This window comes from Aedes albopictus, chromosome 3 (genome assembly GCF_035046485.1).
Source record: "Aedes albopictus strain Foshan chromosome 3, AalbF5, whole genome shotgun sequence".
NCBI classification, from domain to species: Eukaryota; Metazoa; Arthropoda; class Insecta; order Diptera; family Culicidae; genus Aedes; species Aedes albopictus.
The window spans coordinates 321,731,040-321,749,794 of record NC_085138.1 but is presented as its reverse complement, the minus strand read 5'-3'; the positions used below and the strand labels follow the sequence as shown (position 1 = coordinate 321,749,794).

General features: G+C 41.0%; 2 protein-coding genes across 6 annotated transcripts in view; one reads left to right on the top strand and one right to left on the bottom strand.

The window, feature by feature from the left end:
• Positions 1–18,755, top strand: part of LOC109401184 (uncharacterized) — a 405,345-nt gene that overhangs the window by 372,853 nt on the left and 13,737 nt on the right. For all 5 annotated transcript variants that reach the window (XM_062842782.1, XM_062842781.1, XM_062842784.1 and 2 more), the window contains one exon: positions 11,839–12,491. In XM_062842782.1, coding sequence (XP_062698766.1) covers positions 11,839–12,491 — 653 coding nt within the window. The remainder of the gene's footprint in view (positions 1–11,838; positions 12,492–18,755) is intronic.
• On the bottom strand, positions 8,683–10,106 carry LOC134284195 (uncharacterized). Its single transcript, XM_062842794.1, has one exon. It carries the CDS (start codon positions 10,001–10,003, stop codon positions 9,134–9,136), a length of 870 nt encoding a protein of 289 aa, XP_062698778.1. The 5' UTR covers positions 10,004–10,106; the 3' UTR covers positions 8,683–9,133.

The following is an 18,755-nucleotide window of genomic DNA, read 5'->3' as shown; positions in this document are numbered from 1 at the left end:
CGTATATGTAGTAAAACAAATTACACCGGTTAGCGTTCCAGTCCATCATCCCGCCTTCGTTCAGGGGTACTAGGAGGAGACACCATTCAGTGCAATCGGTCCCTTACACCCGAAGAAACAAGTAAATTGTCCTTCGAAAATTGCGTGTCACCAACAACCACAATGAACTCCCTCTGCCGTCGTAGTGAAAAAGTGATAACAAGGACCAATCATTAAAGTAACTCCAAAGCGGTTCCATTTGCGCATGTGTCGGAAGTGTTGATTTGAAGACCGCTCACCCTGTGCCTGGTGATATGGCATAGTGACGAGTTAGCGTATACGATGAATCTGACCGTCCCGGTAGTGTCCGGGCGGCTGCGGCGGAAAAGCATTGCCGCCGAAGTGGTGCACTGCATCACCGATCTGCGGCTGGACAGCGACGAGGGTATCTCCGCCAACGGAGGTGTACACCATCATCACGTGAAGCACGGGAGCAAACGGCGCGGCAGTTTGGGTGGGGAGGCACCGGTGCGAAGGCCGTCACTCGTTTCCAGGTAGTTAAATCATGGAGTTCAGGCCAAACATGTCTAAAGGTCCTATCTGCAGAAGAGAGGCTCTCTTTGGTGTCCCTCACTTTCGTTAATATCTCAGCTGTTTATTTGTATTATGATTGTCTCCTTGCATTGAACGATGATGATTTGTACTACAAAAATAGTTGAAAAGTATACCATTACATTGCAATAATTGAAAGAGAAAGTGAACAAAGGGAGCCTCTCAAATAGACCTATTGAAATGTTTGGCCTGAGTTGTTCAGATTAATATTTTTCTTGGTTTGAGTTTTAAATTTTCAGTACTATATAGTATATGTTTGAAACTATCATCACTATCCGCTTCAAAATCAAGCTTCGAGACATTATCAAATTATACCCAATAAAACTAAACCTTAATGTGGATTTCGTTATCGGATTAAATTATAATCCTTGCAGGAGTCCGCCAGAGCTTTCGTTGAATTCGTTCAGAATTTTCGCAACATTCTATCACAATCTCCCAATCCTAGTATTTGGTAACAATAATCGGTCAGAATCCTCACCGGATGCAGAATGAATCTAGTCACGATTCTTTTCCCGCAAGATTCGGAAAGAACCCTCCCACATTTAAGTAAGAATTTTCATGGGATTTGATCTACGTCCTCACAGAAGTTTGTCAGAGCCCTCTCTACGATACGATCTTTGACGAATTTGGTCATAATTCCAACAAACATTATCGCCGTACAACAGATGAAGCTACATATTAAAATTGTGGCTTAATGAGCCACAATTCAAGCTTTAATTCTACTCGGATTTGGCCACAAACCTACTAGCATTCAATCAGAACCCTGCCAAGTCAGAAGATCTTCAAAAATTCAATCAGATATCTTTGAGGCTGCGGTCAAATACATATGTACTTTCAAATACTCCCAAGATACGTTTAGCATCGTCTCAACCCGAGCAGAAGAGAAATAACAAATACGATAGCAAAGAAAAATTTCCTGGAAGACCAATTTAATAATTTGTTTCGTTAGTTGCAATTAATCTTAATAGCAATGAATTCGGATTTTTTTCAATAACATATCAAACTTTGCAATTTCTATTTATGTTTTAACGTGAGCTGCAATTCTAAAACTGTTCTACTTTGATTGTTGTAGGAGCACGTTTCAACATAAGCACGTGATTACGCATAAACGGGATATTGGAAATATTTCACAGATTATTGCATTTTTTCTGGAAACTTTGTGTTAACTCCTCCGAGGATTTTTTCCTAGATGTAAGAATTACGTAAAAAAATCTTTCAAGATTCTGCAAGGATTCCTTCAGAACTTCTGTTGATGATTTCTACAGGAATTCCACCAGAAATTTCTGCAAGATTTTTCTTAAAATTACGAATTTCGAACTGATTGATGAACTTTGTTTTTTTTTTCAGGCATTTCTCCGAGGATTTTTTCGTGAAATTTTTCCCATAATTCTTTAAAAATTTGTTGTGAGGTTTCTTAAAAAAATCTTTAAGGACTGCTTCATTAATTTCTCCACAAATTACCCCGAACAATTTCTCCTAGAGGTCTTTCACCGTTTTTTTCCCTAGATTCCTCTACAAATTCCTCCAGAATCCTGCTTAGCATTCCTCCTAGGATAACTTAAGAAATTCCTGTGAAAATTTGTCTAGAAATTCGTCGTAACATTTTTGTGATTTTTATTTTCGGGGAATTAACTAGGAAAATCCTATGGGTTCTCCAGGCATTTTGCAGAAGATGCTTTCAAATATTCCAACAATTGCTCAGACAATTTCCCTTAAAAAATTTACGAGCATTGCGCCAGGAGTTTTTTAGAAGTTTCCTCCAGGAATTTATCTGAGGATTCCTCCAGAACTTCGAGGTTTTTTTTTTCGAAGATTATTAAGAAATTCTTTAGAGGATTCATGTTAGGATTTCAAAAAAAGAGCATCTAACGTGGAATATGCATCCACATGTTCCCAATTGCGGAAAACAACGTAAATCTCGAATGATGTAGTTTTGATTTTAAAACTTTTCATTGTTGTGCTATTATAAACTAACATTAATTGTGAATGTAAACGTCAACAAAGCATCCTCAATACGGCTTGATGCTGAGTTACTGTGTTGTACATATGGACGGAAGCTTCTATGCAAGCCCTATACCAATGAAACTGGCGAACTAAATCCACATGTATATGCTGTGCGAGCAGCAACTATGCGACCAAGTCATAGCTCTTTTCTCGGCTACTATGTAACCACTAACTGAATAACATCTTGAGAAGGCGCTTTTTCAGCCTTTTCGCAGTTGTTAAATAATAGTTTTACGGCATTCCCAAATTAATCGATTAAATATAATTAGGTTATGGATACCGTGACGCAATACATGTGGAACTGGAATTATCGCTTTGAAAATTGAATAATCAAAGTACTTGTCACTACTTGGAATTGAACTCCCGATCACCGTATCCACTGGTCCCGATGATGTCCTCGCTACCACTCTGCTATATATAAATAGCATAGAAAATAGCCCGTTTTGTTTTACTCCATACAAGGCTTCATAATTGTGCCACAAGAAACCTTACTCAACTCCATCTTTCTGCAAAAGCTTGTGAAACGTCAAACGCAATAATGTTTACTGTGAACAAGCTGTGTGGTTGCGCCATCAGGTTCTTCGTCACAGCTTATAGCTGAAAAAGTGTTCTTCAAACAGCTACGAAGCGCTGCTGTTATGTGTATAAAAGCAGCTGTTGTATTGGCTGGGATTCTTACTCGATTTGCATCTTCCGGCAAATCTTCCGGCATTGAATTAAAGTGCAATAAAAGCAACCCAAATAATTTCACAGCACAGGGATGGATAGCTGTAAAGAATTTGTGTAGTAGCTATATATTCGCTTAAAGTTTGTTTTGACAATAATGTTTATATCCGACAAGCCGTGTTGGTATACCCACAGTTTCTTTATTACAGCTTCTAGTTGTAATGAAATCACATAACGGCCTTCAAAGCGCTGCTGGTTTGGGGATTTGTCAGTATAATGAACTGTACTGTATAGTAGCAGCTGTTTTGGTAGTGGGGACTCCTATTCGATTTGTTCAAGTTTTCACATCTTCCTGGAAATTTCCCGGAGTTGGAATAGAGTGGAGTAAAGGCCACCCCAGTGACAAGTGATGGATTTCTGAAACCGAGTTTGGTAGCTGTATGGTGCTTGTTTTGCAGTCGTGTATTAGTTTATGCTTTTTATTTGACTAGCTTCTCTTTTATTCAGCGTTGACTGCTTTTATTCGATGGTTACACAACAGAAAGCAAATGACTGAAGCTTATAGCGCTGAAAATGTTAGTTGGGTTGTCGATCAAATATTGTATACCAATAGCTTGATTAGGTATAAGAAAATAAGATTGTCCAACAAACTCTGTTATGGAAAAGTTAAGCCTTGATAATTTATCATTCAAGCGATCGCACTGTTGTATTTTGTACAACACGTTGGAAAAAACTCGCTTTTTGTACTCAGCATTAGCGTGATGCTAACGGTGGTGACCAACCGTGTGAGTTACGGAAGGTTAATAATAACAAGATATAGAAACAGGTTACAATAGTGACCCGATTTTGTCAGTATTTTTTGAAAAATAAAAGTGTGTTTGATTCATCATTGCCATTTTATTAATCAGTTGAAATCTTCTGGCGTCTTATATAACGTAACGTAACGAACAAATCTCGCGTAACTTTCGAAAACTGACAAATATTTATACTTGTTTAACTGAATTTCGTCACAATATCAAAAATGCAAAATATGCTGCTTTTTTCCAGAGATGCCTTCAAGGATTCCTTCAGAATTACTTGAGGACAGTTCATAAACCACGTAGATTTCAAGGAAAAGAGCGAGAGTCCGGTCAAAGACTTGAGGTTCGTTATGACATTTGTGAATAAGCCCTAAGTTTCACATAAATTGTCAAATTATCATACAAAAATTAACGAAAGTCTACGAGCCATAGCCTGAGATGACCATAATTTGGTCTACGCTGCTGATGAACGGCCGCTTACTGGAATTGTTACAAGAACTTATGCTGAGATTTATGCGGTAGATATCCTGCTGGAATTGCTTCCGGCATTTTCCAGGCATCCCGACTAGATGAGAAAAATAAAATTATTACAGGTTCTGTTATTTAGTTACAATGATTTTTGTAACAACGGCTGTTATAAAGCATGTATCGTTAGTAACAAAAAATCTAACAAAACTCGTTCAAATGAAAACAAAAATATAGCAAGTTAAGTTATAATCATAACAAGATTATATCAAATTTTGTTAGACTAAACTTGCGAAATCATAACAAAATTATAACAAGTTCTGTTATATGTTTCAGAACAAATGTGTTACAAGATTTGTTATAAATCTCTTGGCTCGAGTGACCAAAATAACAAAAATTATTCATCTTTTTCGCAACAACAGAAAATCTTACAAATTTTGAAACAATTTTGTTACAACAAATATTGCAATAAACGTGTTACGAAATTATGTTAGAGGCAATTATATTATAATGCAGGCCATAATATAATATTATTTTGTTTCGGATATTCACGTGGAAAATCCTGAAAGCGGGAGTCCGGGTAGGCGGAAAGGAAACGCAGTTTCTTCACAAGAGATCGTTTTTGTTGACCTTATCCCGATCAGCGTCTTGAACTTGAACTGACAGTCTATTCATTCTTCTCAGTAATTTCTGCTGGTGTTCCTCCAAGCCTTCTTGCGAGAATTTCTCCACATTTTTTATAAACATCCCTTCAGATATGTCCGTGAGAATTTTTCCAGGCATTCCTCATGAGATGCTTCCAGAGGGTTTTCTTATGATTCCTTCATAAACTCTTAAGATTTCTCCAGTAATTCTTACAGGACTCCAAAAATGTCTACAGAAAGTCCTCTTATCCTAGAATTACTCGGTGGATTCATCCAGGAGGTTACCTAGGGATTCTTTCAGAATTTTCTTGTATCATTCCTTCAGGAATTCCTGCTGCGATTTCTCCAGAAGGTGTACCGTAAACCGGGGTCAAATTGATCAGCGGGATGAAATTGTCGGGTACTACAATGTAATTCCATACTCAGAACTTCTAAGCGTCGTAATGATCTTAAACTTCTTACCTCATCTAGTACATAGATGTCAAGAGAGGGCCCATATAGCCGAGGCGGTAAACGCACGGGTATTCAGCATGACCATGCTGAGGGTGACGCTTTGTCCCAATGAGGACGCAGGCTTTGTCCCAATGAGGACGTTACGCCAAGAAGAGAGAGAGAGATGTCAAGAGATAAGCGTATAATTTAATTTAAAAAAAATAGTTTTGCCTTATCTGTTTAGAAATTTTCAAAATATTTCTTAGCTTAAATCATTGCTATTAAACAATCGATTGCCACTAGGACTTCCCGTAAATTTTCTGTTTATCATTTTTTGGAGCTTTAGTTGGGAAGTCCTGTAGCTATTCTGAACAGGTCTAATTTGAAAAGAAGTTCATTTTTCGTTGAAATAGTCATTTTTTGTGATGGAAGAAATCACTTATTCCAAAGGAAATTGCCTACCTTCAGGCGTTTAGGGGGAAATTTAATTTTGCATTTAAGGTATCAACTTGTAATCGATTTAATTTGAGTTTATGTTATTTGCACTGTAATAACGGGATAAAAACTAAGTATATTCGTTGCAGTATGCGCCGGCGAAGGGAAACATTTAGAGAGCCACCACGCATATGAACCATCGTTTCTCACTCTCAGTAATAAATTTGATTGCTCATGCTCGCACTTGCTTCTGAAGCATGTTCATGCTCTGGGTTGAAAAGCGTCGGTCAAAGAGGAGCAAATTTTGCTTCGTTTGGGGGAAAACGCTTCATTTTGCAAGCACTCTGCTATTCCCCTCTGCTAGGGAAGAATCGATTAGAACAGTCACATAATTCGGTCAGAAACCTTATAGAATTCGGTCAAAACGTCAAAGGATTTGATTAGACTGCCCACAGAGTTCTGTTCAAATCCTCACAGGATTTGGCCGTATGTGCTGCCCTGCAGGGGAGCGGGACAATTGACAATTGGCATAAAGTCAATTGACCTGATCTACATTTCACATTCGAAATATACCCTTTTTTATGTCAAGTGTCCATTATGCCAAATGATTGTTATAAAAAATGTCTTTATGCCAATTGACTTTATGCCAAACGACTTCATGCCAAATAACACAGGCCCGAATTATGTAAAAAATGCTCACATGATTCGGTCTAAATCCGCCTAGGATTTGGTCTGAATTCTCACAGCATTCTGTCGTAATCCTCCCATCATTCGGCCAGAATAGTGTCAAGAATCCTTTCTGGGCTGCAAATTCTGGTTTGTGCAGAATTCTCAAATCTAGTCAAAATCTTCATATTAATTAGTCACACACCTCGGATATTATGTCAAACCTTCCCAAGATGTGTTTTCTGGTATTCTAAGCTTCTTTTTTATTTCTCTATTTTATGTAATGTTTCTGTGGTACAGAAAAATTAAACTTTTCTCAATAATTTTTTTTTACCAAGAATGGTAGAATATGATTTTATAACAATGATACATTGTATGAACAATCCAAGATAGTCTTTGTAACATGATACCAATACCCTCACACCGTTCTCCATACACTGATTTATCCATTTAGGTAATGAGTCGGGACTGCTCAAATAGAATTTTCACCCAAATTGATTCATTACATATCTAGATTTATTTCTTAAATTGTTTCATGGTGGCAAAATGGTTTCAGGAGGATGGCGAGTAACTTTGAGATTCAACAGGAGAAGTCATGCAGGTTTTCAGAGGGTTTTCTTCGGAGTTCCAGGTTGGGAGGATTTGGGGAGTTTCAGGAGGTTTCAGAGCGTTTTAGGGGAGTTTCACAAGCTTTAGGGTTTCAGAGGCGTGTCACGGTGTTTTAGGAAGGTTCATAGGGTTTACGGTTTTCATAGTAAGGGGTGTCAGAAGCTTTTTAAGGCGTTTCAGTAGATTCCAGAGGGGTTTTAGGATGCTTAACATACTTTCTGGTGAGGTTCATGGGGGATTCAGGGGGTTTATGACGTTTCAAAGCATGCTAGAGCGTTTCAGTTGGTTTCAGAGTGGTTTTGTTGTGCGCGCAGGCTCTCAGGAGAGTTCACGGAAGTTTCATAGGCGTTTCAAGGCGTTCAAGCGCATTTCAGTAGATTACAGTGGGGATTCAGCGTACTTTACAGGCTTCCAGGTGAGGTTTAGTGGGTTTTCAGGGGTAAATATTTAATGGGCATTTCAGGTGATTTCAAGGAATCACATTCACCACTTTGTTGTTTAGTTGGTCTTTTTGCAAAGCAATTAATTGCGTCAGGTTCAGCCTAAGTAAAAGTAATATAAACTATAAACATCATCTATGTGAAGCTTTCTTTCTATAAGATTATTTCTGCCAGTTTTTTTCGCGCATCACAGCTATGCGAGAGGGGCAGTGTTTGGACGAAAAAGTGATAAGTGAACCACTCGGCAGTTTTTCTTCCCTTCTGTTGGTTCTGCTCCAATAACCAAGCGGTGTATGTTCTCTCGTCGAGTCGCATGGTTCACGAAGGAACACAAAGAAGATACTCCGATATAGACAAGCTGCGGCGATGAGCGGGCATCGCTAAGTGTAACACTTACCGATGATCTCTCATCGTTGGCTTGGGACAACTGTGAAAATCGTCATTTTTATCAGTGTTAAATGCGTTTTCACTTAAAAAACGTGGACTACTATTTAATTTAACTGTATTCATGACGTTGCAGGTTGTGTAGTCACAATAAAAAGTAATTATGGCAATAAAATATTCTTACCGAATGCATCGCTTTCATTGGCGTCATCGAGCATCTTCTCTCTTGATTGCGCTCTCGTATCGAACCGGACAAGAGAATGAAAAGCATTTCGAGGAGCGTTCCCGAGCATGCCGGTTCACGAAATGTTACATTCGCGAATGTATCACTTGCTGAGTATGGACCATTCAGTGGTTCGCGATAAAAATCCACACACTGGAGAGGGGGCAGAGTCCTATTTTTCTTGCAAATTTCGATAAAACGAGACGCACAGAAACAGCACAAATAAAGCATGATAGATGAGATTTGAATTTCCTCTTAACAACTGAAGTACCGTGTTATTGATTGGCTCGGTAGCTTAGTTGGAAAAACACTTGCCTAGCTGATAAGGACCGTGAGTTCAAATCTCACCAGGGCTGTGATTTTTTTTCATAATTTTACCAAAAATGTATCCATCTGTATCAGTGGAGAAAATTTGGAAAACATCGGACTATTCTGCACGAAGTTATAAAGATTCTAGAAAAAGGTATAATTATCCGATAGCCAACATTGAGCTGTCATATCTCCGGATTCAATGAACCGAATGCAATGAAATTTTGACCATTTATGACTTATATAATGAGCTTTGAAAACTTTTACATAACGATTACATTATTTTTCTAATAAAACACCAAATTTTTTTTTAAATTTCAACATCGTTCCAAAATTCAAGATGCTAATTATAGTTCATTTAAATTCCCTCCAATTGATTTGAATACAGATATGTTTTTTTTTTGCTTTAATTAGCGACACTTTACACCAAAAGGTGCATTCGTGTCGTATCATTTATTTCGACTTTTAATTAGATTTTAATACAATATAACTCTTTTTCTTCGATCTTGTGATCATTTGCCACTCTGAATCGGTTTTCTGGGTGCCCGGATTACATGATCGCTTTGCTGCATTTTCTTCCTCCGTTCCATTTGACTCGGTTGACAACCGCCGCTTCGCTGTATCATCGGTATTTTCTGTCGCTGTATAGTTCTCGTTACTCCATTCGTGATCGTCGTTGTTGTCATTCTCTTCGTCGCTGTGGTCATCATCAATTTGAGCCGCCTGTGATTCGTTGTCGTGTTGGATATCGCGCTCATGAGCCGAGCTGGATGTGGTAGCTGGTGTATTTTGTTGTTGCTTTTTTGTACCGCGGGCCGTCGTCGTTTGGTTGCTTTTGTTTGAGCAGCTAACGTATGTGCTATGGTTGTTCACTACAATATGCGATGGTATCGGCTTGTCCATCCGCATACGAACAATTCTCACGCCGTTCGGTATCCCAGAGAAATAATTCTTCCACACTTCATTTTTAATGGAAATTACTTGCCCGTATTGCTGCATGTGGTCGGAGATGACATCGTTGTCCATTTGGGGTGGAAGATCGTGGATCCTAACGGTGGTAGTAGGGCCATCCACGTATACGGGAATGTAATACCTGATTCCTTCGAGCGTGAAATAGTGCTGAAGATGGTGCTGCTTCTGTAGCCGTGGGGCTACGCCTGCGTCATTCATTTCAATGAACAAACAGTTTTTGATGTTGTGTAGCTGAATGTTTCTCACATCAACCATGTCAACTTTAACGAATTCCTTAAGGAATTTTTCGACTTGTTGTAAGCCGGGTCGCTTCGGTAATACGCCGAAGTCCACGACTAGAGTATTTCTTCTGTGCGAAGCCATCTTGCGTAAATGCAAAATATATTCGCAACAGAAAGAAGAAACTTCGATGCACAAGAGCGATGAAAAAGAAGGTCTGTCGCGAACGAAGGGCGCTTGTCAACTGAGATATGTTTTGATGGAAAGAAACAATATAGGCGGCAATTCATTGAAAAAGTAATGGGATGCATATTAAAAATAGACCAATTTACCAAAAAAAAATTATAAAATTAACGAATTCGCTATAACTTTATCTCTTGTTAATAATTTCAAGTTGATTCAAACGTCAGAGCCCATTATATAAGTCATAAATGGACAAAATTTCATTGCATTCGGTTCATTAAATCCGGAGATATAACAGCTCAAAGTTGGCTATCGGAAAATTCTACGTTTTCCTAAAATGCTTATAACTTTGTGCGGAATAGCCCGATCTTTTCCAAATTTTGTCCAGTGATACACAACTAGTTGATCAACTTACAGTGAAAATTTGAGAATATTTGGTTCACTTTTCGAAAAGTTACAGCTAGGGTAAAAGCTCCCTTAGTGGAGGTAGTACCAATAGTGGTGGTAGTGCCAATTTAGCACTATTTCGAACAAAATGCTTGCAAATGACATTTTTAATAGATGCATCATAACTAATTAATAACATTAATTCGGTTTTGTGTTCAGGATTTTCCGAAAAACCTATTTTAAACAATTATTTTCCTTAAAATTTTTGCTCCTTTGCACCTATAGTGGTGGTAGTGTTCCTATAGTGGTGGGTCCCATACCGTGCCATGCCCTAATACCGTGACCTTAAGAATGCTCTTCACTTCAAAGAGCCCTGTAAAAATCAATTATTCGTGTTTCTTGATTTTTCAAACGCTATATTATTGGTTATTCTGTATATTATGTATAATAAATATAATTAATAATATTCCAAATGTTTAAACCATTGTTAAAAACAAAATGGTAAAACATAGCATTGTGCCTAATACCGTGTATGTGACCCGCGTACATTGGTGGTCCTTTGAATCATCACTATATCAATCATACTAAGTTCATACTTAAAAGAATCTGTGCGTTAAACGTTGCCTAGAGGTTTGTACAATAGATTCATAAAGTAAAAAAGTATCAATAATATTTTCAGCTTGCAGTTTTAGCCGAAACACGGTATTTGGAACACAAAAGGAACCATGCCCTAATACCGTGTATTGGTACTTCGCACTCACATTTTGTGAATATTTTTAATTGCTTGTTTTTGTAAATATGTGCCAAATTTATTACGCCTAACTTAAGAAGGTTTAATATGCTAATGATTGAATTAGTTACTTAGTTAAAAAATAATACACTTAGTAAAATATTTGAGTTTTTTGTCAAATACACGGTATTAGGAGGCACACGGTATTAGGGCATGGCACGGTAAGAATTCAATGGAATGCGCCACTATAGGAACCAATGTTAATATTACCTCCATAATAGGAACCGTGTACGTATAGTTGGTGCAAGTGATTTATTAGCAAAACCTGAAATAAACAATGGTTACATTTTTCCTAGCAAATTTAAGTAAAAAACTATCGATAAACGTTTTCAGACTTTTTATTTTGTAGTATTATCAATTTTCTTCAATTATTTTTCTACAAGGAGCTACTAATAGCACCACTATTGGTACATTTACCCTACTTGAATTTTTTTTGGAAGTGAAAATTTTGCCTGTCCCGATCATTTTGTCTATCCCCTGTAAATATGTCTAAGGAACACCAGCTGCATATTAAGTGTATTGTGGAATATGATTCAATAGATTATTAAACTATAGAACAACCTAGTCTTCCAACTCTTCCGCATTTTCAATCATATCCTTTCCATCCTCTTTTTTGCAGATGGTTCAAGCACATATCGGACGCAGCCGACGCGTACAAAGCCCGTACCAAAGGAACCCACGACTACAGCGAGGACACCGCCGGTGTCCACGGTCAGCATCCAAAGGATAGCTTCGAAACCGTCACCGAGACGCAAAAGATCGAACAGACCTCGACGCCGATCGATCGGTTAGAGCGCAAGGACAGCAGCCATCAGTGTCGTGCCGTTAGCACCGGGGGTGGCCCCGTCACCAACCATAGTAGTAGTCATCAACCGGGAAGCCACCCGACGGGTCCCAACAGTCACGGGACCGGTGTTGGTGCCGGTGGCCTCAACAACAACAACAATGAAGATTCCCTGCCGAACAAAAACCACCACGGACGAACGGCGGCGGCGTCAGCGGCGGCGAACGAGGACGATGACAACGTCGAGAACGAGGAGAAGGAGCTGATCAAGCGGAGAAGTCTGCTGCTGGCGCAAGATGTGCCCAGCGATGACGACCGGCCGGGCAAGGACGAGGACGACGACCAACAGCAGCGAGTCGGCGGGGGTCGCGGGGGAGCCGTGAATAACACGCGAACCCTGACGCAGCAGTGCTCGCTGGTGGCTCCCGGGGAGATCCATGTCAGTGTCAGCAGCGCGCTGACCGCCGAACCGGTATTGACACCGTCAGGTAAATATTATTGGACGAGTGTGGTGCTGTTGTATTGCTCTTCTCTCTGTTCCTTTAATATCGGAAGCAGCTCTGACATTGACCTGCTCCTGGACGGGCATATAGAGTACTTTGGATGTGCGTGGGAGGAGGTTAACGGATACTTATGTTTATTCGATCGGGTGTTGTGAGTCAATTGAATTTAAATGAGGCCATCTTCGATTATCGGAAATTAATATTGAATCAGCATTTTTGTAGAGGAAGAGATGCGCCGTTGTTTGAGGAGAGTTCATCAATTACGTTGATTGATTGTATTTTGAGGGGTGTGTATGATTTAGAATAAGGAAAAGTTGGCATAATTATCATTTGATTTGGCATAAAAAAGAAAGCATTTTGATTGTACCAAATTATTATTATGTCAAAAGACCTTATGGCAATTGAAATAATTCCAAGTATACGGCTTCCTTATTTTGACTGAATAACATTGCTCGACATTGGATCGCGCTATGGAATAATACCCAAAACTACCCGAGGTTTGAACCCCACAGATAGCCATAGGAGTTTTTAGAAAATGTTGGAGCGTGGCCCAAGCTTTAAAACGTAAGTTTGAATGGGGAACTAGGGGTAGCATATTAGTTTTCAGACGAACCCCAACAGGCATTCCTAAAGGAATTCCAAGAGGAATGGCTGGAGAAATCTTTCGATAGTACGTCTTGAAATTCCTCCAGGAATACCTGATGGAATTCTGTGAGAAATCTCTGGTGTAATCCTTACATTGCATTGATTTCACCAAGGATTCCTCTGGAAATATGGCTCCAGAGATTCTTTTAGGTATTTAGGTCTTTCTTGCTGTAATTTATCAAGCTGTTCTAGATGTTATTTCGTCAGATATTGCTCTTGGGAGTCGTCCAGGAATTCTTGGAGGATTTTCAGCTGGAATAGCTTGAAAAACGGTAAAGGCTGGGTATGCTGCGCAATTCAGATCCCATTGTGATCCACTAGCCTCTGCCCAGCAACTCCTATCCCTACCTCCTCGTGGTACCGGCCGGAAACTATGAGCAACCTTTGGGAAGATCGGGTAACCAACCCTGGTGGGAACTTTGGTCGTAGGCTGACAGGGAAAGGGGGGGGGGGGGGGGGTTTGCTTCGGCAAACCTGAGCGTCTGTTCTCCAGGAGGACTCTTAGCTCAACTGTGCACTATGGTCCTCCGGAAAGTAGGGGATTGGTGTCAGGCCCTACGAGCCAGCTGTAAAAAAAAACCCTTGTAACGGAAAATCAGCAACAGAATAATACGATCCGAGACCAACGGCAACGACCCCAGCGAACGAAAAGGACTTGCGATTGGAAACTCGGTACGTGGAACTGCAGATCTCTCAACTTCATTGGGAGCACCCGCATACTCGCCGATCTACTGAAGGACCGCGGGTTCGGCATCGTAGCGCTGCAGGAGGTGTGTTGGACAGGATACATGGTAATCATACCATCTATCAGAGCTGCGGCAACACACCCTAGCTGGGAACAGCTTTCATTGTGATGGTTGATATGCAGAGGCGCGTGATCGGTTGGTGGCCGATCGACGAAAGAATGTGCAGATTGACGATCAAGGGCCGATTCTTCAACTTCAGCATAATAAACGTGCACAGCCCACACTCCGGAAATACTGATGATGACAAGGACGCATTTTACGCGCAGCTCGAACGCGAGTACGATCGCTGCCCAAGCCACGACGTCAAGATCATCATAGGAGATTTGAACGCTCAGGTAGGCCAGGAGGAGAAATTCAGATCGACGATTGGTAAGTTCAGCGCCCACCAGCAGACGAACGAAAACGGCCTACGACTCATTGATTGCGCCGCCTCCAAATACACCTGATTCCTTTTTGCACGGGTCTGGTTTTTGCTATAACTCAGTCAATTCTCAACCGATTCTCATGAAATTTTGTACACATGTACTGCCCCCACTCGCATAACAGTCCCATTTGACTTTTCATCACATTTGAGTTAACGTTATGAATAGTCATCATTTTTGATGTACTTCCAAAAACAACAATAAAAATTACGAATTTTTATGTCAATGTGTGAAAAAAATACCAAGTTATGAGCGTCCCATATCAAAAGTACCCGCATAACAGTCCCATCATGGATTTTTGTGTTACGTAACAAAAAACTGAACAACTTTGTAGTGATTGTAATAATTTTTACAGTTATATATTCATGTACAAAGCAATCTGTGAAAGTTTCGAGATGATCGAAATATCACAGACAAACAGACGTAACTCTTAGAGGAAATTCATCAAAAACTTTTGCCTGATGTCTTTTTCATGAGCACACTGCCACCTGTTGGTAGAACCGCGCGCGACACTGTCGGCCATGATGGATTTTGATTTGACGTTTGTCTAACACGCACACTACTAAACAAAGCGCCTGTAATTTTCGTTTGCATCATTCAGCAACGTGTACACTGGCAAACGTCAAAGCGATCGAACACTAGCACCTCTGGTGGAAGGATCGCGCAAATGAAATGAAATTTGAATTGATCGTTAAATGCATGAGCCAAGTCGTTTTGAAGAGTGTTACGTCTGTTTGTCTGTGGTATGGCCATACGTAGCACCTTTTTCCAACACAGCCTTCCTTATCGTTACACCTGGAGATCACCACAGCAGACGGAATCTCAAATCGATAACGTTCTGATTCACGGGCGGTACTTCTCCGACATTATCGACGTCAGGACCTATCGTGGAGCCAACATCGACTCCGACCACTATCTGGAGAATTTTTTTTTATCTGTGTTAACGAGATTTTTAGCCCTAGGCTAGTTCATCTCGGGACCCACGCTTTACTTCCCTTCCGAAGGAAGAACTCACATTTTGCGAGTTTTGTCGGGAGTGGGATTCGATCCCAGGTCCTCGGCGTGATAGTCAAGTGTTCTAACCACCACACCAGGTCCGCTCCCCTAATCTATCTGGAGAAGGTCAAACCAACTATTAAGTCTATGGTCAAACTGCGCCCAAAACACTCCGTCATCAACAATGTACGGTACCGTCGACCGCCACGGTACAACCTAGAGCAACTGAAACAACCGGATTTCACCTCAGCATATGCGCAGAATCTCGAGGCCGCGTTGCCAGACGAGGGCGAGCTCGATGAGGCCCCTCTAGAGGACTGCTAGAATACAGTGAAAGCAGCCATCAACGACGCAGCCGAGAGTATCATCGGGTACGTGGAACGGATCGTCGACGGAACGAATGGTTCGACGAAGAGTGCAGAACGGTTTTGGAGGAGAAGAACGCAGCGAGGGCGGTAATGCTGCAGCAAGGGACTCGACAGAACGTGGAACGTTACAAACAGAAGCGGAAACAGCAGACCCGCCTCTTTCGGGAGAAAAAGCGCCGCCTGGAAGAAGCGAAGTGTGAAGAATTGGAACTGCTGTGCCGTTCCCAAGAAACACGGAAGTTCAATCAGAAGCTCAACGCATCCCGCAACGGCTTCGTGCCGCGAGTCGAAATATGCAGGGATAAAGACGGAGGCCTCTTGACGGACGGACGTGAGGTGATCGAAAGGTGGAAGCAGCACTTCGATCAGCACCTGAACGGCATGGAGAACGTAGGCACGGGAGCCCACGGCAACGGAGGAAACGACGACGCCAGTGCAGCCGAGGACGGAAATGAACCAACTCCCACGCTGAGGGAAGTTAAGGATGCCATTCACCAGCTCAAAACCAACAAAGCAGCTGGTAAGGATGGTATCGCAGCTGAACTCATCAAGATGGACCCAGAAAAGTTGGCCAACTGTCTGCATCGGCTGATAGTCAGGATCTGGGAAACCGAACAGCTACCGGAGGAGTGGAAGGAAGGGGTAATCTGCCCCATTCACAAGAAAGGCGACCATTTGGAATGTGAGAACTTCAGGGCGATCACTATTTTGAATGCTGCCTACAAAGTGCTATCCCAGATCATCTTCCGTCGTCTGTCACCTAAAACGAATGAATTCGTGGGAGGTTATCAAGCTGGCCTTCGACGGCCGCTCGACAACGGACCAGATCTTCACCGTACGGCAAATCCTCCAGAAATGCCGTGAATAGGTCCCAACGCATCACCTGTTCATCGACTTCAAAGCGGCATACGACAGTTTCGACCGCGCAGAGCTGTGGAGAATCATGGACGAAAACGGCTTTTCATGGGAAGCTGACTAGACTGATTAAAGCAACGATGGACGGTGTGCAAAACTGCGTAAGGGTTTTGGGTGAACTATCCAGTTCATTCGAATCTCGCCGGGGACTGCGACGACAAGGTGACGGGCTCTCATGCCTACTCTTCAATATCTCTCTGGAAGGTGTGATGCGACGAGCCGGGCTCAACAGCCGGGGAACGGTTTTCACAAAATCCGGTCAATTTGTGTGCTTTGCGGACGACATGGACATTACTGTCAGAACATTTGGAACGGTGGCAAAGCTGTACACCCGCCTGAAACGCGAAGCAGCAAAGGTGCCTCCAAAAACAAAGTACATGCTGGTAGGCGGAATCGAACACGATCGGATCCGTCTGGGTAGTAATGTTACGATAGACGGGGATACTTTCGAGGTGGTGGAGGAATTCGTCTACCTCGGATCCTTCTGACGGCTGACAACAACGTGAGCCGTGAAATTCGGAGGCGCATCATCAGCGGAAGTTGGGCCTACTACGGGCTCCAGAAGAAACTGCGGTCGAAAAAGATTCACCCACGCACCAAATGCACCATGTACAAAACGCTAATAAGACCGGCGGTCCTGTATGGGCACGAGACATGGACCATGCTCGAGGAGGACCTGCAAGCACTCGGAGTTTTCCAGCAACGCGTACTAAGGACGATCTTCGGCGGTGTGCAGGAGAACGTTACACCCGTAGACTCCAGGATCTAAATTCAAGAATAGTTTGGATGACCTAGGGTATTCAGAAGAAATATTCTACATCATATTTTACCCTTTTTGTGTTGTTAAACACCAAAACTACAGAAAAACGTAGAAGAAACTTTATTTTCGGCTTCAAAAGATTAAATCAAGCATAGTTTTTCAAATCGACGTATCTAACTTTTTCACTGATCTGAGTAAATTCATGGTCAATGTTGACGACCGTTTCACTAAAATAGTTTTTTTATAAAAATATTTTTCATAAGTTTTTTCGTGCTTAACATCACCAGGGATATAGCATGCACTAGGTAAGAAACAAAACCTACTCATTCCATATCATTTTCACAATGAATTTTGACAAAAATACACATACACCGGGTTGGTTAGAGATACGTCATGCCAGATACGTCGCTTTTGTATGGTGCCAGTTTGGTGTATCTGTTACTTTGGATATTGGCTAGATACGTCGTTTGTTTTTCTCATATATCAAAACGGTGTATCTATCAGCAAAGTTGTAAACATCAAAATAGTTAGATACGTCGTTTCGAAAAATATGCTTAGTTAAACAAATTAAGCAATAAATCATCAAACATTGATGTGGATTCTTTAATTTGCGTTATGAATCATACATGCAGCTCAAAACCCGGATTTGTTTGCATTTGCGAGTTACGTCGGATTGTTAAGTTATGCTTGAAATCATCGCCAACGTTTCGATTATGTGGTTGGGATTTTCATCAGGGCCGTCAAAAGTAAGGGAGGTCGTTTTACAATTATGCTGGTTTAATGATTGATTTAACCACTCACTCGATGTGAAATTCGTATTGATCATACGGTGGAATGTCGGTTCGGATTTTGTATCGCACTTGTTTCGCTTTGGTTGAGAAATTTGGTAATTTTATGAATATGTTTGGGAATTACATTTGAACTTACTTGGACCACAGTTCATAAGAGATTCAAGACATTTAGGTCAAACCGGAAGCTCCCAAGAATTAGCGGCACGCAGTTAACGAACATCTAACTTGAAAGTTTTTTTATGTGCCTTTGGTTTTAAACCGTAGATGTAGAGCCGCACTGTGTGATAGTGAATTCATACTAATATATGTACCAGTTGGCAACGACACTAAAGCGCACACGCACTACAATATTTTTCACAAATTTCTTCACTATGGCTTCCTGGGAGGTCTAGACCTCAGGTAATTTTGGGTTCCATTCCATAGCGATCTTTGTTTTGAAATTTGTCGAACAGAGCAACTAACAAATAAACAAACTTTTTCTGGACTAACACATACTGACTCTGAAGATTTATTTTGAATTTTAGGATATGAGGGTTAGATTGGCAAATGTTTTAACAAAATTTCAGTCGAATCGATTGATTGATTTGTCTTTATTAGAGAGACTTT

Coding starts and splice junctions, on each gene's coding strand:
- LOC134284195 (XM_062842794.1), bottom strand. CDS start 10,003: ATGGCTTCGCACAGAAGAAATACTCTAGTCGTGGACTTCGGCGTATTA.